The 22,455-nt window shown below is 41.4% G+C and overlaps 1 protein-coding gene across 1 annotated transcript; it reads left to right on the top strand.

Annotated features, from left to right (window-relative positions):
* The first annotated feature begins 736 nt into the window (after positions 1-736).
* Positions 737-21,699, top strand: Scrg1 (stimulator of chondrogenesis 1). Its single transcript, XM_048455700.3, has 3 exons — positions 737-931; positions 18,806-19,058; positions 21,483-21,699. The coding sequence occupies exons 2-3, from the start codon at positions 18,817-18,819 to the stop codon at positions 21,535-21,537; spliced, it is 297 nt and encodes a 98-aa protein (XP_048311657.3). The 5' UTR covers positions 737-931; positions 18,806-18,816; the 3' UTR covers positions 21,538-21,699.
* Positions 21,700-22,455: the final 756 nt, after the last annotated feature.

The raw sequence follows: 22,455 nt of genomic DNA, 5'->3' as shown, positions 1-22,455 counted from the left end.
ATAACCTGGGTTGTCCTTTTCTCTGTTTTCTTCCTATGTAATGCTTATTTTGCTATAATGTCTCCAGTTCTTGTTATCTTGCTCCTAACTGAGTTTGAAAGGCCTAAATGAAGGCTGAGTGTGGTGGTGTGTGACTATAATCCCAGCACTCAGGAGGCTGAGGCAGGAGTATCACTGCAAGTTCGAGGTCAGTATGGTCGTCAGAGCAAAGTCCAGACCAGCCAGAGCTACACAGGGTGTCCCCATCTCAACAAATAAGCAAACTAACAGATAGTTAAATAGAGGTTAGCATTTCTAGAATTTTACTGTTTGTTCAAAATATGGTCAATTCCTTTTGAGGTTTTTTTTTTCTGAGACCAAATAATTTTCTGTTTAATTGTTTATATTTGCTTTCATCAAATGGATACGCGATGGAGGGATAACATATGAATCTGAAAATACCTTTTCTCAGAATGTTGCAAGTTATACAAATGGTGAGAGACACCATGAAAGGGCAAGAGACCTTTACCTTTTTCTAAGTAGCATGTCCTCTGTCCTGTCTCTTCTCCTCCCTCCACACACACCCCCAAACTTCTAAAAGTCACTCTGTTCTTTTTAAATCCCCAGGGTTTCAAATTTTATTACCCCAAGTCTCTGCATCACTGGGGTTCTTGTATAGACTAGTTATGACCCTCTGTGAAGGAACTCTTCAGTTCATTCTGCTTTGGAAGAGCCCAAGAGAGACCGTTCTTGTCTCTTTCCACTCCCCTTCTCCCCTCCTTGCTGGCTGGAGCCGAGGCTGTCAATCCCAGGCTGAGACAAGGCAGACAAAGGTTCGTTTGTAAGGAACCGCCTTCCAGCACCTCCTCTCTCCTCCTTTGCCCAGACTACCCAGTGAGCTGGAGCCTTTAAGAAGATTCCTCTGCCAATAAGACTGAAAAGAAAGTAAAAGGTATGAAATTTTCTCTATGCAAACGTTTTAGATCAGTTATTCTCTCCTAAACTGCTGTTGTGGATTGGAATAGAAATACAGGTATGTGTTGAATAGAGGGGAAGGCGTGGAGATTGAGAAGTCCTCTAAGGAAAAGGTACCTGCACTTTGAAAGAGATGAGTCCTGAGATAAGGCGACAGAATCTGATCAAAACAGGGAAGCAAATGTAGGCCGTTTGACCAAATGCTTGGGAAGAGACAGATTACTCTCTGACCTTCATTTAATGTGCAAACTGACTATGCATCTAGCGCAACCCCCCTCCCCACGCGCACCTCAGAATTATGTGGGAGACAAAGTAGGTAAGACTGCTGCCAATCCTCCACACGAAGTTAGCTGCAGTGTCAAAGGCGATTCCTGAAAAGAAACGGGTCGCAGCGTGCGACACAAAGAGGGAATTCATTGACCGCATCCATGGTGTTCTCACCATGGAAGGCAGCACAGAGCCTGTGCTGGCTGAGGTGGAGAGAACGCTCTCTCCTCAGGACCTAGAAAAATACCTCGTTAAGATGTCTTGACTCAGTTTCTTGCACAGCCTTTGGAAATGTTTCCCCATTGTGGCGATACTTTTCTCCTCTGGTGAGTTCTTGTGGTCAGAAAAAAATTAAAAATGATGCAAGACTTGGTACTAGTATCATCTTGTAGCACGTTCTGAGAAGTTTGAAAGCAGATGGCCTTAGGTGGTTATATAGACTGCTCTCCCAAGAGCGACAATGTCTTTAGGACCCAGGCTGCCAAGTACACTACGGGAATTTTTTTGAGAGGTTTATCCACTATCTTCTATGCTATTTCTGCTCTTTTGCATGTGCTTTGAGATATTTCACTTCAGAATTGAATTGTTCGAGCACAGCCCTGCTCTAAGACAGTTGATAAGAAAAGGAGAAAATTTTTAAATTATCTGTTTTATTTTTGTTGTTGTTGTTTTCAGTGCCCAAGAAAATATAGCTAGGACAACAATTTTAATCTCTCCCAACTATCATTTTGAAACGTCCAGTGCCAAACCTTCGGGGCTGGAACTGTGCCTTGGCTTTGCAGGCTTGCTTCTCCCCTGTTAGCTGTTGACAGAGAGCTGAAAATGGGATGCTCTTTCAGCCTAATCCATCAACTCTGTTTTATTCCACTGCTCCAAACACTGGTTCCCAGAACTGACATCAGCTGCCTGGGTGAACGCTGTACCGCCACCATCTGAATGCTTCAACTACATCTCCCTGTTAGTTTTGGCCATTAGACGATTTAGTTTTTCTTTTTGCAGCCCCATGTAACTCCAGCCATTCAAAAGCTTGCCAAAAACTCTCACAGAACTAAACTCTGCCGCTCCCTTCCAAACGACAACGCAACGAGTTAGTGATTCTATGGAGACGGCTTCTTTGCAATTCTGCATTCTCTGCAGAGATTATTTTTCTAACAAAGTGTATGACGGGTATATGTAGATTTCTAAGTATGCCAATATTGGGGTATGAGTGGCAGCATACAACATTAGGAAAGGCATTAAGGCCACCAGATTGAAGTTTTTAGAAAACCAGGGCATAACCAGTCTTAAAGGTTCTCCTGTTCCTTCAGATCAACAGTCTTTCGCTGGGCTTTCCTGCATGTTGAATGTTTTCCAGGAAGAATTCTAAGTGCATATGTGTGACCTAAAGGAGAAAAACTGGAGAGAAGTCTCCTTCAAAATGGCCAGTCTTCTCACTCTGGCTGGAATTCGAAAAAGATAAAGTTTTGATGGATTTCCAAGGATCATGATTGGTGTTTCTTGGTTAAAAAAAAAAAATGACAAGCATGCCCGGGGAACAAAGCAGCCTAGACACTTTCTATTTGTTATGCAAGAATTACAGCTATTTATCTGAACCTAAGTGAAGAAGAAGGCTTCAGCTACAACATGTAATTTATAAAGTGTTAAAAAATATTAAAAAAAAAAAAAAGCCTACCATAGGTGCTTGCCAGGTGTGGAAATTTCCGTTGCTGTAGACTGAGCCTTGGCCAGAAGCACTATGTTGTGCTCTGGCACAGATGTGAGGTGCACGGTATGGCAGCATACCTGCTTTTCCAGAAATGTATTTGCTCATTCCTTAAGTAAATGTTTCCAATTTTTTTTCTGAGTCAAGCATTGAATCGAGTGCTGGAGTGATGAAAAAAATTATTTTTAAACTTCAGTCCTCGCCTTCAGGCTGCTGGTGTCTCCTCTTCAAGCCACAGAGCGCCTCAGCTCTCCTCCTCCTCTTCGCCTCTTGCTCTACACTCTCTTCTGGTCAGGTGCATGGCAGTCACTGCCGTCAGTAAACATCTTGCTTACTCTCACATTTCAACTTCCAACTTTGGCTTTTTAAGATCATATTCCTGAATTCTCAACATCCTCAGATAGTACGGTGATTTGAAGGAAAATGGCCCCCCGAAGAGAGTGGCATTAATAGGAGGTGTGGTCTTATTGGAGGAAGTGTGTCTCTGTGGGGGCGGGCTTTTGAGGTGTCCTATGCTCAAGCTACTTCCAGTGAGACAGACCACTTCTTGTTGTCCGCAAGATGTAGGACTCTCAGCTACCTCTCCAGCATCATGTCTGCCTGCTTGTCAAAATATCCCACCATGATGATAATGGAGACTGGACCTCTGAAACTGTAAGCAAGTCACCCCAATTAAATGTTTTCCCTTAGAAGAGTTGCCATGTCATGAAACCTCAACTAAGACAGAAGACTATGGTCATTCCAAATTTAATTATCACCAAAGTAATATATTTGAAGTTCTATGAAACTGACTCCTTCCAGTTTAAATAAAGTGTGTGTGTGTGTGTGTGTGTGTGTGTGTGTGTGTGTGTGTGTATATACCACAAGTGTGATTCCCTGGAGTTGCATTGAGTTGCTTGGCATGGGTGCTGAGAACTGAAGCAGGGTCTTCTGTAAGGCAGAAAATGCTCTTAAGTGCGTAGGCATCTCTCCAGCACCTTTGTATTCTTTGTAAAAGATTTGTTTGCATGTATGTGTGTAATAGAGACACTTAAAGGAGCAAACTTTAGTTAATATCAAATTCAGTACAGGTGTTCCCAGCTTTCCACTCACTTATCCTTTGAACTTAGGTCCTGTACTTTTCCTGGAGACAGCTCTGGCTGTCCTGGAACTTGTTCTGTAGAATAGGCTGGCTTCAAATTCACAGAGGTCTCCTGCCTCTGTCTCCCAAGTGCTGGGATTAAAGTTATGCACCATCATTGCCTGATGTAGTAGGTCGCTTGTTTGTTCCTGGCTTCTCAGCCCTGAAATAACCACATAGAAACTGTATTAATTAAATCACTGCTTGGCCCATTAGCTCTAGCTTCTTATTGGTTAACCTATTCCATCGTAATTTAACCTATTTCTATTAATTTGTGTATCATCATGTAGCTGTGACTTACTGGCAAGATTCCGGCATGTCTGTTCCCAGCAGTAGCTGCATGGCATCTCCTTGACTCTGCCTTCTTACTCCAAGCATTTACTTTAGTTTTTCCCACCTAGCTCTACTCTACTCTATCACAGGTCAAAGCAGATTCTATATTCATTAACTAATAAAAGCAATACATATACAGAAGGACTTTCCACATCAATTGCCTGTGATCCCAACACTGAGGAGGTGGAGGCAGGTGAGTTTTGGGATAGCCAGGGCTACATGGAAAAACCCTACCTTGAAAATACAAAAGAAAACAAAAATAAAAACAAAGAAATACTTGTGTTTTTTCTAAAAAGGGGTATGTGTGTGTGTGTGTGTGTGTGTGCACTCACGTGTACACATGTACTTACATTCCTATATACCCACATATGATTAAAAGAGATGATCCTATTGCCTGCTAGCTTAACAGAAATGAATGACAGATATGAAGAAGTAGAAGGAAGGCCTCAGGATTGCCCTCAGAAGTTCACACAGTCTTTTAGACAGGATGAAACCTGGGTCCGGGAAGATGGCATAGCAGGTTTACCAGGTAAGAGTAGTTCCTGCACCCGCAAGCATGAGGACCTGAGTTTGCATCCCCGATACCCATCTAAAAAGACAGGCATGACTGCACACTTGTAACTGCTGGCCCCAAACAGCAGACTCTGGGTTCAGTAAGAGACACTGTCTTGAGAAAGCATTCCCGAGAGTGGGGAACAGAGTACCCAATGTCCTCCTCTGGCCCCTGGCCATGTACCCAGGTGCATGCACACACATAACACGGGAGATAATGTAAAACTTCCACGGACCCTTGCCCAAGACAAAATGTGGTTTTAGAGAATCACTCATTCAGAAACTGTGAACCAAGCACTGCTTTATCCACAGATATGAGGCAGTAAAGAAAATAAACTCTTTAGGCTGGAGAGATGCCTCAGCAGGCAGGAGATACTGAGGTAACAAGCTCTGTTACAGCTTTTGGTCTGTGGGGAATAACAAATATGAATTACATCTCTAATGTATAGCTTGTAGTATTCACCACAGAGAGTCCACAATTAGAGAACTGAGATGTTATTTTATTGCAAGAAAATTTCCTAGATATCTTGCAACTTTAAATGAGTGAGATGGGTTATTTTCTTTTTTAAGAAAATATTTCTTTCTTTCTATATTTCTTCTTTTCTTTCTTTATCCATTTATTTATTTTTACTTCCCAACTACACTTTCCCCCATTCTCTCCTCCTCGTGATTCCAACTTCCCACAATCCACTCCTCCATTTCTCTTTAGAAAAGAGCAGGCCTCCCATGGTTACCAACCAGCCATGGCATGTGAAGTGGCAGTAAGACTAGGCAGCTCCTCTCCTGTTAAAGGCCGCAGGAGGCAACCTGGTAGGAGAAAGGGGTCCTAAAGCAGGCAACTGAGTCAGAGACAGCCCTGCTCCCACGGATGGGAGTCCCACAAAAAGACTAAGCCACACAGCAGTAGCACGCGCAGAGGGCCTAGGTGAGAAGGAAGATTTCTATCTAAGTCTAAATGATCAAAATGAATAGTAAGATCTGGAAATGGTTCGTATTCGCCCATAATCTCAGCACTTGGGAAGCAGAGGCAGGAGGGTGATGAGAGCTCAAGGCTGGTTGGGTTGCTTAGCAAGGGTTGAGCCTGACAGTCCGAGTTCTGTCTGCGAGAGCCAGCAAGATGGGAGGAAAGAACTACCTCCGACTCCCACGGGCTCTGCTCGGAGCTCCACTCTCCCTGATAACACACAATGAATAAATAAATAAATAAATAAATAAATAAATAAATAAATAAATGTAAGTATGCAAAAAAATTTAAAGCATATGTGTTCATCACAATAGTCAACAATAGCAATAACAACTGAACTTTAACCTCAATTCATTTCTGTCAAAAGGTTGGTTGGAGATGGAGGGTGAGTAGGGCGATAGAGAGAGGAAACACATCTCTCTTACTTAACTAATGCATTTGAAGAATTTTATTTTTAGACAGGATCTCACTGTATTGTCCTGACTGGCCTGAAATTTGCTATGTAGACCAGGCTGGCCTTGAACTTCATCTGCCTACCTTTGTCTCCCAAGTGCTGGGATTAAAAGTGAGTGCTACAATATCCAGCATGAGCTTCCTAATGGTTTATTATGAAACTATGTTCTCATTTATAGCCACCGTGCTCCTTCTCCTCTTCCTCTTTCCCGTGCTCCCCTCCTCCTCTCCTCTTTACTTTGTTTCTTTTCTTGCCTACTTACGTTCCTGGTCACACCTTATGACTGTTCAAACTTTCTTTCCTTTAGATTGTTCTTATTAGAACCTAATTGATTTTTTTTAAATTTTAGTTTAGTTTCTTTGAGAGGGTTTCTCTGTGCAGTCCTGGCTGTTCTAGAACTCACTTTGTAGGCTGACCTTGAACTCACAAAGATTTGCCCGCCTCTGCCTCCCAAGTGTTGGGATTAAAGGCATGCGCCACCACTGCCCGGCTCCCAGTTGACCTTTTATTCTAATTAGCTAAATGTATTTGATTTGTTATACATTTTTAATTAAAATAAAATTACCTCATTTTCCCCTTCCCTTTTCTCCCTCTAACCCCTCCCATGTTTTGTCCCATTCCCAATTGATAGCATCTTTTTCTTTGACTATTATTGCTACACGTGAGAGGAAGAACTAGCCTGTTCCAGAGACGAGCCTGCTTTTGGTTATCCAATACAGAATGAAGAGTCCTGAAACCACATACACACAAACAGCAAAAACAGGGGTGTGTGTGTGTGTGTGTGTGTGTGTGTGTGTGTGCATGTGTGTGTGCAAGTGTGTGTGTGAACTGCTCTTACCTCCCATTCCTTTCATGCTCATTTCTGCAGTCAAATGCTCTTCCACTGACCTATGCCCCCAGTGTCATGTCCATTTCTAATAAGGTTTTCACTAATGACAAACTTCAGAATCACATCTTCCTTTACATTTTCTGTGCGTGCATGTAGTGTGTGTGTGTGTGTGTGTGTGAGTGTGTGTGTGTGTTCCACACGGACTTCCAAGGATAACTTATAGGAGCCAATGTGTGCAGCCTCCTGGGGATAGAATTCAGGCCAGGTCATCTATCCCCAGGAAAGAATTGACAGCAAGTGTCCTTACCCATTGAGCCATCTCACCAGCCCTGATTTGCATCTTACACAGAGCTTTCTATGATCTGTCACACCCCCACCTCACATAACTCGCACGTTTAATTTGTACTTCAAGAACTGTGAACTCAACTAAGTAATGTCTCTTTATTACCAACACTCAACCACTCACTGAGTGGAGTTACTGATAAAGGCACTTTATTATTTTTATTCTCTTGAACTCATCTGGTATTCTTAGTTCTTCCAACAGCTCTTGTTATAAAGGAAACGCTAAAATATCTGTTAGATTAAACAAGATAAAATAGTTTGCCTCTCTTTTCCCTCCTCTTACATATTTATTCAGGAACTATATAATGGGTCCATCCTGTGACTTGCCCCTTCACAGTGTTGGCTGTACTGCCTGTGAACACTAGTTTGTTCTTGATCTGGGAAGCTACAGTTACCTGACAGAGATATAAAGATCAGGTCTTGAAGAAAATAATCCCAGGTTATATTTCAGCATCTTTATTTTATCTTGAACAAAAAAAGAAAAGGATTTTGCCAGAAGTAAAAAGAGTACCCTGCAGGGCTCATTGTGCAGACTTATTGGCTCCTACTTATATTTGGGGGTCCACCCAATTGCCACCAATCTTATGCATGTGACAGGAACCGGAGGGACCATACCTCAGTTATGCAAGAGTAATAGACAAAGCATTACTTTGATAATTTAGCTATAGTATTAAAATTAAAGAGGAATACAGCTAATGTTCAGAATCTGTAAGATGTGGGTGTCCCCTTGGCATTTCTCTAAAGATGGGTGAATATAGTGGGAAAACTGTGGAGTAGCAAAAATCAGATATTATATATACATACACACACACACACACACACACACATATATATATATAACAAAATAAAGTTGAGGGGATAATGAGAAACAAACATCTGTGGAGGCAATAGGTGTTGAGTCAGGAAGGCTCCTGATCCCTTAGACAAAAGAAGAGAGCCCTAACATGTCCCTCACTACTTCCCTAAGACAGGTCCTAGGCTGCAGCTCAGGGAAAGAGCCCTGAACTGAAAGTCAGGAAAACCATCCACAGCGGCTAGAGATCATACGCCAGAATACCAAACACAAGACAGGGGCCCAGAGAGAAAACTCTGGAGGTCTTCAGAGAGCCCCACCTAGATGTTGGAAAAAAAAAACTCATCAGTGTATTCACATGAGAAAACTATCCAAGGTCAAAGGGAAAAATCCAGAAGGACTAGGAAATAGGGGAGCTGGCTAGTCACATACGGTTAGGAATAATCAAGGCAACATTGAAAAAAATATTAATAGTTCATTAGGCATTGAGGTGAACACTTGGGAAGATTCGCTCTCAACGAAGAGTAATTATCTCCAGACTGAACACTGCCTTGAGACCATCTAACAACCATAAAAGTAAGACCTAAGAGAGTAGAATTCTTTCCAAATATTTCGGCTACTTCCCAGAACAAAGCATAGGGATAGTTTTAAGAATACAAGAAATATAGCATATCATCTTCAATGTTTGACATTCAGCGGAAGACTACCAAGTATGCAAAGAAGCAAGACACCTGGGCTGGAAAGCAGAACAGCGGCAGAGTGTTTGCCCAGCGCCTGTTAGGCCTTGGGTTCAAACCCCAGCTCCACCACCTAAGGAACTGTAACCACAAGAGAACAATCGACCAACTGAAATCCAACCAGAAGAGATAAAAAACACCAGGATTAGTCAACAAGATATTTAATGTGCCTTTTTAAAGTGCTGAAAAAAGTCTGTCCACCTATTAAGCTACAGTCAGTAGCTATATCTTTCAAAACCAAAGGTAAAACAGAAACATTCTCAGATACACACAAATCAAAAGAATTGATAACAAAGTTGACCTACTGGGAGATGAAAAGGTGCTCTTCGTACAGCCAAACTCTACCAGGGTCTCATAAGGAACAGAAAGCACTAGAAACGGAAATGACTGCATGAACAAATGTATGCTTTTCTCATTAATCAAATTCTTAAAATAAAATTGAGGGAAGAGGAATATATATTGCGGCGCTTGTAGCACCCACATGAATAAAATGTCTAAATACACACAAAAAGGTAAAACCAAGTCATGAAACACAGTGACAGGGATGTCAGCAAGGGGCCTCATGGGAAGGACCTTGTTCTCATAGACACACCAATGTCAGCGACTCCTGAGTTAACTTCCCTCTGTGAGAAATCCCATCAGCAGAGAGGCTCTTATGACCTGTGAGAACGGGTAGGAAAGGTGGAGCCACGCCCCCACCGTAGTCTCCATGCCTAGCACAGTGTGCCCTGCAATCAGTAGGGAACCCCCCAACTCAGCTTTACCTCAAAGAGTAAAAGAAGGAATTCGGCTTTTCCTGGTCCTACCGGGAGCCGCCTTCTGTCTTTCTTGCTCAGAGCGCTAACAGGGAAAGTATGCACTAGTTCCCAGGGAGCTACACAAAACACAGCAACATGAAATCATTAATCACAGAGCAGGAGGAAAACCCAGAGCACATTTCTCAGGGGAAGGCAAGCGCTAGACCATGTATACAACCTTGCATCTGTTCTTAGTGCCTTCGAAAGGCCTGGCTGTGGCTACGCTTGTGTTTGAGGAGTGACCGGGCCAAGCACATACTACTTTCACAGCTACAAAGAAAACATTGAAATTTAACCATGAGTGCATCACTGTGGCTTTTGTCCTCAGCCAAACACGGAATAAATAGGCAAAGCGATCCAGCACCGGCTTTTCCTTGGAGACAGGGAGAGTTAGGCCACACATCCAACCTGTTACCTTCCCTGAGAGAAACTCGCTTGGCTCCCATCTCCTCTGTCTTGAAGCACTGGCAAACATATTCTAGAGACCCACAGACAGCTTAGAGCAGAGACCGTTGTTGGGACTAGCACAAAAGTAGAGCGCTCACAAATGAAGTTCTTTTGCTGTGTAACTGGGAAAGGTGATAGGTGTTCTTTTATTTAAGATATCCATATTTGTTTGTACAGATATTTGATATTTGTTTGTACAGATATCCATATACATACACATATCAATGAAAATGAAAAGTAGAGAAACAGAATCCATACTTAAGAACAAGATGAAAATCTAGAAATTGATCATAATGATAGGGAGAGAGATAAATTGATTACTTGACAGAGAATTTATAATAGTCATCACAGGGCTGGAGATTTAATACAGAAGCAGCTAAGAGTATGTAATGCTCTTGCAGAGGACCGGAATTCATATCCAAGTACCCATATAGGCGGCACATGGCCTCCTGTAACTTCAGTTCCAGACGGTCCAACACTCTATGCTGGCTTCCACAGGCATCTGCACACACACACACACACACACACACACACACGCACACACATACACATGTGTGCGCACACACATGTAAAACAAAACCTTCTTGAAGAGTAGATCTTATGTTAAATAATCTTAACATAATAAAAAGAATGGACATTTGAAAGAGAAAGCTACGAATAATAATTAATTGAATGGAGAAATATTTTCATGAATCTAACGATCCAATATGATAAGGGTCAATGCAATTCCAACAAAAATTCCACCAGGGTTTTTCTGAAGAAATTGGCAAGTAGATTCATGCATAAATACAAAGAACCTAGCCTTGCGAGAGAGAGAGAGAGAGAGGGAGAGAGAGAGAGAGAGGAAAAAAGAAATGAACAAGAAAATCAAAACCAAATCAAAACCAAAAAAAAAAGGTATTAAAAACATAGTTGTAGGGCTTAGTGTACCTGATTTAAAGAATTGTTACAAAGTGACAGGAATTTAAACCTTAGTTTGGAATAAAAACACACAAGCAGATGAATTGGAAAAAAAAAAAAAAGAACATGGAAAGAGGCCCACAGCTATGATGAGCCTGGAACGGAGCTAGTAAGCAGCCTTCCTCTGAGGTCCTCCTCCAGTTCCCGCCCACTGTTTGAGCTCTCACTTGGTACTAGCAAATGTAAGTACAATTGACAAAGGGAAAGGAGATTTGATGGAGGGGGGAAGCAACCTTTTAAGTGCACGGTCCAGAAATTATTAAACCACTACATTACGAAGAACTTGAATTCATATGAGGCATATGAATGACCTGCATACAATGAACTAATGGGCCCTGGAACCAAACGTAAAACCTAGAACTAGAAAACTTGTAGAAAACATAGGAGAAAACCATTGCGAACTTTGAAAAGACAATGGTTTCTTAGATTTAAAGAAACATCCATAAAAGAACCAAATGCTAAATTATACTTCACCGATTTTGAGAACTTTTGTTCTATAGAAACCATTGCTAAGATTACATTGAAAGGCAGAGATAAAAACAATTATATCCAGTAAAGAATTTATATCCAGTATTGAGATTTCCTCTTGATGGATTTTTCTGTGACTAATATAAAATGTCCTTCTTTGTCTCTTTTGATTGATGTTAGTTTGAAGTCTATTTTGTTAGATATTAGGATAGCTACACCAGCTTGTTTCTTAGGTCCATTTGAGTGGAATATTTTTTCCCAACCATTTACTCTGAAACGATGTCTGTCTTTGAGGTTGAGATTTGTTTCCTGCATGCAGAAGAAGGATGGATTCTGTTTTCGTATCCAATCTGTTAGCCTGTACCTTTAAGAACTCTCAAAATTTGACAAAATCAGTCCTGGTTTGCTTCCTTTTGCTGTGGTGAGCACCATCACCAGAAGCAACTCAGGAGGGAAAGGGTTTATTTCATCTAGATAGCAGTTCATCCCTGAGGGAAGCCAGGGCACGAGCTAGCACGGCAGAAAGCTACTGGCAGGAACTAAAGCAGACCCTCTGAGGAATGCTGCTGATTGGCTTGCCCCAGCCCCACAGTCAGCTGTCACCCGGACCTTCTGCAGGGGAAGGTTACTGCCTACAATGGGCTGGGCCCTCCACATCAATTAACCACCAAGAAAACATCACACAGATGTATGTACAGGCCAGTCTAGAGGAGGTATTTGCTTGACTGAGGCTCCCTCCCAGGTGACTCTGGTTTTTATCACATTGCCTAACAAATCAGAATGATAAGCAACACAGTTATCTTTTTCTATTTTTTATTTATTTTTCTGCATTCTCTTCTTCTTCTTTTTTTTTGTTCCTATACTTTGTTAAAAATCAAAAGATTGAAAGACTATGTAAAAAAAATGTTTTAGCATACTTTTTTAAGACAGGATTTTACTGTTTTTTTGCTTGGACTAGAATTTGCTGTATGGCACACGTATGCTAGCCTTAATAATGTATTGATTCATCTACCTTGGACTTCCTAGTATTGCAATTACAGGCATGCACAACCATGCCCAGCCACAATCCAATTAATTTTTCAGACGAGGAGCAGAATTGAAATGTAATTTATTTTGTTTTTCAAGACAGTGTTTCTCTGTTTAACAGCTAGCTCTGGTTGTCCTGGAATTCCCTCTGTAGACCAGGCTGGCCTCAAACTCAGGGATCATCCTACTTCTACTTTCCAAGTGCTGAGGTTCATGGCATGTGCTGCCACCATTCTGAAATGTAATTTTTATAATCACATTTATTGATGTATATTAGGGTGGGGCCGTTAGAGCACAACTTGCAATAGCCAGTTCTCTCCTTCCACTAGGTAGGTCCCAAGGATGGAACTTAGATCATCGGGCTTGGTGACAAGCACTTTTATCTGCTGAGGCATCTTACCAGCTCCGGAACATATACTTCACCAAAGAAAACACACCAGGAAAAAAAATACTGCATGAAAAGAGACTCAACATCAGCAATTGCCGAGGGAGACTGTTTGTTTGTTTTCGGCAGCTTAGACACAAAATAACCACACAGAAACTGTATTAATTAAATCATTGTTTGGCCTATTAGTTCTAGCTTCTTATTGGCTGACTCTTGCATCTTAATTTAACCCATTTTGATTAATTTGTATCACCACATGGCTGAGGCTTACCAGCAAGGTTCTGGCTCATCTGTTCTTGGTGGCAACATGGTGTCCCTGACTCCGCCTTCTTTCTCCCAGCATTCAGTATCATTTTTCCTGCCTAGTTTGTTCTGCCCTGCTACAGGCTCAAAGCAGTTTTTTTACTCATTATCCAATGAAAGCAACACATATAGCAAGACTTTCCACATCAAACAATGAATAAGAAATGGCAATAAAAACCAATGCGAAACCGTTATATATGCATTAAAATATCCAAGATGTAAAAAGTGACCAAATCAAGAATCAGAGACTATGTAGAAACCACACAGCCGGTGGGAATATGAAATGGCATAACCATTTTGCTTAAAACAATTTAATAGCTTATTTAAAAGCAAAAATATATTAGGACTGGGTCAGTAGCTCTGCTGGTAAAGTGATTGCCATGTAAACATGACCTGAGTTTGAACCCGAGAGTCACGAATGGTAATGCATGTTTGTAATCTTATGGCTGGGGAGATGGACATCAATGGCCATTAGAGATCACTGGCCAGCCTAACTGGCTTACAAGACCCAGACCCAGAGACAGATCCTGTCTCAAGAACCAAGGTGCTGGAGAGCTGGTCCAGCACTTAAGAGCACTTGGTGCTCTTGCACACGCATGGTGGTTCACAACCATCCATAAACACAGTTCCAGGGCATCCTACAGACATGCACATGGTACACATACAGGCAGACAAGCAAAACATACACAATAAGTAAAATTGGAAAAAAAAATAAAGAACCAAGCTGGACGGCTCCCTAGGAATGATACCAAGGTTAACTTCTGGCCTCCACCGTCCAGCCCAGCCAGCTATTCCACATGTACATATTTGTCCAAGAGTAATAAATGCCCTGATCATACAAAGACTTATACAGAAGTGTTCCTTTATTGTAACTGTCCCAAATTAAAAAATGACCCAAATGTTCATTAACAGGCAAATGGATAGACAATTTATAGGATATACAATTGGACTACTTAGCAATAAATCATCTAAACCTCAAAACGACTGTACTGAAGTAAAACACATGAAAGGTTGTGTGCTTTCACATATATTATTTTATATAAAATTCTAGAATATTAACATTACCTATGGCTTCAGGAAGCAAATCAGCCATTGCTGAATGGAATAGGTAGCAAGGAGGGGAGGGATGGACGATAAAAGGGCATGAGGAATAAGGATATTATATGAATAATGTCTTGATTGTAGTGATGGCTTCATGGGGAAAAAAACACACCCAAATTTCACAAACTGTGTGTTTGAAGTATTTGCAGTTTATCGTATGTCAATTTCATTTAAAAAAAAAAGCTGTAAAAAAAGAAATCTTTATGCAATGAGTGGAGCCTATTAGTTCCACACAAGTACTTCCTTAAGGACTGATGGCTGTAATTTTTCCTGCCACATAGCAAAGGTTCACAATGTGGTGGTTCTAGTCTTCTTGAAAAGCAAAGTGTCAGGGGGTATGTGGTGTGGGAAGTCCTTCTGTCTATGTGTTGCTTTTATTGGTTAATGAATAAAGAAGCTGTTTTGGCCTGTGATAGGGCAGAATGGGGGGGTGGGGACTAAATTGAATGCTGGGAAAAAGAAGGCGGAGGCAGGGAGATGCCCTGTAGCCCACCCAGAGACAGATGCTGGATGAAACTTTATCCAGTAAGCCACAGCCATGTGGCGATACAAAGACTAATGGAGATGGGTTAGTTTAGGATATAAGAGTTAGCCAGAAATACACTTAAGTTATTAGCCAAACAGTATTGCAACTAATATTTCTGTGTGGTTATTTTTGGTCCGGGCAGCCAGGAAATGAACAAGTGGCGTCTGCCAACAGATATGTGGTTTTGTTTCTGAAGAAACACATCTGGTTAGTGTTAAGGAAGTAGCTGAAATGAGAACACCTCACAGCGTTAAGGTTTTCACCATATGAATACTGCTGGTATAATAGCGCGTGCACATTGCCAGCGCTCATGTGGAGGAGACAGGAGGAGCAGGGCTTCAAGCCTCTACATACTAGCCAGCATGGGCTACTTGAGACTCTATTTCAAAACGCAAACTAACAAAACTAAAAGAAAAAAATAAGTATGAATTATAGTCTACAATCTGGGAAAAGTCCATTTTAAGGCTATCATATATATATGCATATATATCTCATACGTAAATATTGGACTGTGATACACTGTAAAACTAATGTTTTGTTCTATTAAATCAGAGGCTGTATACATAGACCTCATTTTCGTCGCTTCTTTTAGTAATGTTTATAGATAAGAATTAAGTATACCCAATTTAAAAAATTATAAGCTGGATCAAAAATGACTAACTCAAAGGAGACTATGAAATAAAACTTGAAATTTTTAGGAATATGATGAACTATTTTTCTTCTCTAAACTTAAAATATCAGGCTTTATTGAACATTTCGTATTTTACCTAACATGAGCTACTCGTAAGCTGTCCCTAGTCATGGGAGGTCTCGTAGTTGAATTTCCTTTCAGTACTATTGTTCCCTGTCAAAGAGCAAGACTCAGAAAAATCAGATACGTGTTCACCCTTGTTGTGTGTGTGCGTGAGTGTGTGAGTGTGTGAAGTGTGTGAGTGTGTGTGTGTGTGTGTGTGTAAATGACAATAGATGGTGAGACCAGAAGGGGAGCAGAAGAGAGGGAAAAAAAGTCATAAGGAAGGGGGAGGGAAAAAAGAAGGAAAAAACCGATATAAAAGCAGAAAGGGGACTCAGGAGGAAGAGTGCAGGAGTTGGGGGGATGGAAGTGTACTGGGGGGCGCAGATGGGAGCAGGAGGCCAGAAAGCAAGTGAGTATGAAAATATCACATTGAAACCCACTGCTCTGTGACTTAATTAAAAACAATTTTTTAATTTTTATTTGACTTAGTAGTAAAAAGCAACAGTGGATATCTTTAATTATTAAAATTTGCAAGTGACTAAATCCCTCCTGTTCAAGACCCTGGGATTGTTCCCACAGCCCATTCAGTGAAATCATTCGTAGATCCATACATTCTTTCCTACTGGTCCTTTAGTCTCACCGGGTTAGCATATGTTTATTTTGTAGAAGAGACTCATGGACAGTTCAGCATCATAGTCTGAGATGTTTCTTTATTCTTCCTTTTTTTAATTTATTCTTTCTGTCTTTCGCATCTCTGTCCACTTCACTTCCCTGTCCCTTCATATCCACCCTCTGCCCTTGCAACCTGCCCCCAAAATAAAAAAATAATAATAAAATTTAAAAGAAAAAAGAAAATGGAAAAAAAAAAAACAGCCTTGTCAAGGAAGCTGTAGTGTGACCAGTGACCGCTTCTGTCCATATAACTTTACCTGCAAGTGTTCATTGCAAAGAGCCATTGATCTGGTTCGAGGCCTCTGGTTTCTGCTACACTATTGATGCTGGGCCCTCAATGGGACTCCTCTTGGTTATCCTGATGTTTCCTTGTGTTGTGGAGATCCTGCAGCTCTGGTTCTGCAGGGCTGGACCCTCGTGTGTTCCGGCAGATCACAGATGGGTGGATGCTGGGGTGAGCCAACACCTAATCCTGCTTCTGGGCCTGGGCAGTTGCAGAGTTGGTCAACCTGCCTGCTCTCCCTGGCCCTCACCAGCAGGGTGCGCTCTCTAGCATTGCCCTGGCTAGTTCACCCCTTACAGCACTGAGCAAGGGGCAGGGCCAGTTCCCCTGCTTTCATGTTCTCAGGGTTGGATCTCCCACACCCGCAGCTTCAGGTCAGCTCTACTGTGCTGACTGGGCTGTGGCATAGGGGCCACTCTCCTGAGTGCTGCGGACGAGGGGCAGGAACAGCGTTTCCATTGGTCTTATGACCTCAGGGCCAGTTCTCCCAGCTGCCCCAGGCGTTGATTGGTCAGGATGGGGAGGGGGAGGGGAAATAATGGCACATGCCTTTAATCCCAGCGTCGAGGACAGCCTTATCTACAAAGTAAATTCCAGGACAGCCAGGGCTACACAGAGAAACCCTGTCTCAAAGAAAGAAAGGAAGGAAGGAAGGAAGGAAGGAAGGAAGGAAGGAAGGAAGGAAGGAAGGAAGGAAGGAAGGAAGGAAGGAAGGAAGGAAGGAAGGAAGGAAGGAAGGAAGGAAGGAAGGAAGGAAGGAAAATTCTTAAAGTGCAAGGTTCCCCCCCCCCCCCCCCCCCGGTCTAACACAGAGTAGACTGATTACAAACATACCGAATACCCTAGTCCTGTGTGACCACTGTTAACTTAATCTCCTGGGGTACCACACTTGTTTTGTTCGGACGGAGACTGATGGGTAGAAGATAAGGAAGATTATTTTACAATAAGTGCGGTGTTAGAAGTCCGTCCGCAGAGTATGTTCACGTGTTCACGTAGCAGCTCCCCAAGGTAGGTGCTCATGGCTGCGCTAGAGGAGGGAGAAGGAATCCAAGCCTCCATTTTCAGTTACAGATTAGTAGTCTAGGTGGGTAAAATTATATATATAAGTTTGTAACAAGAATGAGTCCAAAGAATAATTCCAAGATATTTGAAAATAAGTGGACTATAAATATATCTATAGACTATTACCTGTGACTATTGGCATAAATCAGCTTCTTGTCCCAGTGAGAGTGGGACCTAGGCTCTTTGACAATGTTATGGTTCTATAGTATGTGAGACGTCAAGTTCATTTGACAGCGCTGGTTGTTCTACCAACTCTTATGACTTTACATTCTCTTTAAAGCAGCTGTTCTTGAAAGACTACACACAGACAAGTGACTTTGGGTCCGTTACCAAAGGCAGAGTCTCATCCCTAGTCCCTTCAGTATTGTTTTGTGTGTGTGTGTGTGTGTGTGTGTGTGTGTGCACGCGCACGCACGTGCATGCACTCGTGAGTGCAGCTGTGAGTGAGCCCAGGCACATGCACACCACGGCACCCATGTAGAAGGCAGAGGGCCCGAGGTTCTCTTTGAGGAGTTATTCTCTCTCTGTCCACCTTGTTGGCACAGAGCTCTGCTGGTTTTGCTGCTGGCCTGTCTGCTCCAGGCGAGCTGGCCCGTGGTTTTTGAGCCATTTGCCTGTCTCTTCCTTCTAACTCATCAACCGAATGATGGAATTACGGATGCAGGCCAACACCTGCGGCTTTTTACATGGTTTCCAGGGATCGACCTCAGGTCCTCGGGCTTGGGTGGCTAGTGTCTTTATGCCCTGAGTCAACTCCCTGGCCTTCACTATTTTTTAAAGTGGTGTCCAGATAATTGAATTTTTAGACAAGGATTTCAAATTTAAAAAAGGTAAATGGTCAGAAAGTTACACGGTGAGAAACACAAAGAGCACGGAAAAGAATAATTCCCCTCATACCCAAATGTATGACACCATACAAAACTTTATGCTCAGATGAATCCCACTTATTAGAAAACAAACGCTGACCTATTTCGTTTGTTATTCTATCTCAGGAACAAAAGCCATGATGAAATCGGTGGTGCTTGTCACCCTCGGGCTAACTTTGCTGTTAGGAGCCCAGGCCATGCCTTCCAGTCGCCTTTCCTGCTACAGAAAGATGCTGAAAGACCGTAACTGTCACAGCCTTCCAGAGGGCAGAACCGACCTGACGCTGATCGACCCGAATGTCCAGCATCACTTCTGGGATGGGAAGGGATGCGAGATGATCTGTTACTGCAATTTCAGCGAACTGCTCTGCTGCCCAAAGTAAGGGAACGAAGCTTCACGGCGTACTGCTGTATTTGTCGGAAAGGCCGCTTAAAGGATCAGGTTTTATTGCCTTGGGTTTTTTTTTTCCAAATGATTAATTTATAATTAGGTATCTCCACCTTTCAGTGCTGGTATGAACATAAATTTCCCAATTATTTCTCTATGCAAATCTTTAAGACACGGACTGTGAAAATCTACACAAATGCACATAACACGGTATAGCCAACTGACACATATTTTTAGCATTATTTTTATTTATTTATAAGGTTTATCATGATTATAACAACAACCAGAAATGCATTATTTCATTTTTTGAATGTTGTAGAAATATGACATTCAATGAAGGTTTATTATATGCCATGATGGTAAATTAATCCTTCATAGATATATAGGTATTAATATATTCCATCCACTCAATACACTCATGGTTCGGTTACCATCTTTTTTTTTTTTCCTGACAAGATCTCAACTGTAGCTCAAGCTGGCTGTGTTATATAGACCAGGCTGACCTTGAGACCTCACCTGTTACAATCCTCCTCCCTCAGCCTCCTAAGAGCTGGGTTCACAGCACGAGGCACCAGACCTGGCTTCGAGCAGGTTCAGAGCTAGGTTTGCTGAAATGAATGGCTCTCAAGTAGACTCAGATCCCAGCTGTTTTCAGAACTATGCAAGCTGTGTGGTGTTCTTGTTGAGTCGAGTTGTACAGGCCAGAAGAGCGGGGCTGGAGGCTAGCCTGAGCTACAGAGGCTAGCCTGAGCTACACAGTGAGACTGTCACAAACAACAATAGCAAAACCTACATAAAAATGTGAAAAATAATACCTTAGCCTGTTCAATTCTACATTCAAGTCTTACAACAACAACAAACATGTATTGGTAGTATAAATGAACTTCAAAGGAAGCATTGTAACTAATCTGGAAACTGATAATTTTTTTAGATTAGATGAATTAATGGACAGAATGGGGTAAGTAAATGGGACAGAAAATGTCAGTAAGGGCCATGGGAGGGTCTTCCAGCTCCACACATAAGTTAATTAGAAATGAAATACGCTTAAAACAATTTACATTTTGGAAAATACTAATACTTAGCATTTTGGTATATACTGAGTAAAAAAAAAGAAAAAATCAATGGAAGATTAAATCAAGTTTTTAGCCCTTGATTTTAAGATAGTTTTCCTTTGATTAAGAATTATTTCAAATACTTCGATCTTGGACATTTAATACTATTTCAAATTGTTTTCAACATCTGACATCATATTTTCATCCTTCGAAGAAGACTCTTACCACGGGGAAGGCAGATTGAAGTGACAGGTGACACCTCGCATAACTAGCTAATGCTACTATGGAGACAAAAACCCAGTTCAGACCCAGCTGGCTCCCAAAGCGAGCCTTCCAGAGCAGTGCCTGTTCAGTGTGCACCTGCCCTCGGACCCCAGGGCGCACCGACCGGACCAGGTGTGCAGGGCAGGCCCTGCCATTAGAGTTCAAGGGGCCCTCAGGTGGCTCTCAAGCAGGTTTCAGAAGCACTGTATTACATGACGCAAGAGCATGTCTTATTAACCCCATGAAGCGCGTTTCTGTACTGTAGAAATTAAATGCCAATCAACATTAAAATGCTTTTTCTCATTATTGGACTATTAAGCCAACTCACTGCAGTGGGCTTACATTTATTTTCTGATATAACTTTGTGACTATGACTGTTAACACATTTAAACAGAGGTGTAAATACACAGAAACTGTGTTTCCGTAACTTTGAGATGTTTTTCCAGCAGCAACAGAAAAACTATGCAAAGTGTGTTTCTAACAAGTCAGAATCCCACCTCCCTGTACATACAGTTTTATACTATCTCACGCATTTGTTGTTATCTTATCCTACCTTTCCTACCCAAAAAGGTAATCGCTTCTAGGATACTTTCATATGCATAAAATCTAGGATACTTTCATAAGCATAAAATCTAGGAAGCTGAGATAGTTAAATTAAATACAATAAAATAATAAATTAAATATAAGAATAAATCTAATAAAATTAAAAATATTTTAAATAAATATTTAAATTAAAATAAAAATTAAGTGTCTACCGATCTGTCTCTTGCCCCCAAATTTAAACTTCATAACCCATCTCCACAGCAAAGTGAAGTCTTTTGTATAAGATTTTAAAGTTATCTATTTTTTTCCTTTTATTTATAGACAAATAATAACAACATCAATGGTAAGTGGGCAAAAGAAAACACAGATACCTTTTTGGTCTTGAGGCTCCTATGGGAAGACCTCCTGCTTATTTTTTTTTTTTTTTTTTTTTGGTATTTGACTTGCCTATAATGAAATGAGATGAAACCCTGTGAAAAACCATCCAATTTTAATCCAGAAAAGACTAACATATGCCTCAGTTCTCCACTGAGTTTAACTGTGTTCTTCCTTTCAGAGATGTCTTCTTTGGACCAAAGATCTCCTTTGTGATCCCCTGCAACAGTCCTTGAGGATCTGCATGCATTCTGGAGAACGCGGTCCCTAATTTCCCACACACTGTATCAGTATAGCTACAGTTGTGATTTCTGTCGTGTCTGAAAGCCCAGATTGGATAAAGTCTCACTTGCCCTAGTAAACCTGGCTAAAGCAGCAATAAAAGTTACTTCCGTTCGGCTTGTCTCTGTGGATGTTGTTAGTACTGTTTAAAACGTTTGGCTAGAGGACTTTTATTTAGGAGGAGTTCACTACATCCAGTAAGGGTCCTGTCCCCTGATGGATAACCACAATCCTGATTCAAAGATAGAAAACTTCAGTTGTTGGTTGTGACTTTTGATCGGGCAGATTGAACAGAGAGAACCAGATAATAAAATGAATCTACTGGAAGGGAAGCTACACATTTTCTGTTAAAAAGGAGAAGAAGTACCCTTCCTTAGGTATATTGTTACATATGCCACATCTTTAAATACAATTTAATTTTTCTGTTTTGAAAGAAAAAACAAAAACCTTAAAGGTGATATTGTTAGTTCCATTTTTTTCCTACTCGAGTCTAAGATTACAACAAGCCAAAGCAGAATTTGAATACCATTCAAACACACAGTTGTATCCTTAGACCATGATACATTTGTCTGAAGTATCTTTTTTTTTTAAAGAACAAAAAGGTGCACTTTAAAAGACACAGAAAGAACTGGCATGTGACTCATTTGAAAGATGCCAGAGGCCTGGATTCAAGCCCCAGTACAACAGAAACTGGATGTTTTGTTTTGTTTTGTTTTGTTTTGTTTTGTTTTGTTTTGTTTTGTTTTGATCCAGTGACTGCACTGTAAGCCACTGCTGTCCTAGTCAGCAATTGCAACACCATAGCTCCCAGGAGTTCTTCGGTTGCACCAGCTGCGGTCAGGCTGGAATTCTGTGCCCTCAGGCACGGGCTA

This window comes from Myodes glareolus, chromosome 23 (genome assembly GCF_982192425.1).
Source record: "Myodes glareolus chromosome 23, mMyoGla1.1, whole genome shotgun sequence".
NCBI lineage: Eukaryota > Metazoa > Chordata > Mammalia > Rodentia > Cricetidae > Myodes > Myodes glareolus.
The sequence above is the reverse complement of the archived record's forward strand: the minus strand, read 5'-3'. Positions and strand labels throughout refer to the sequence as shown.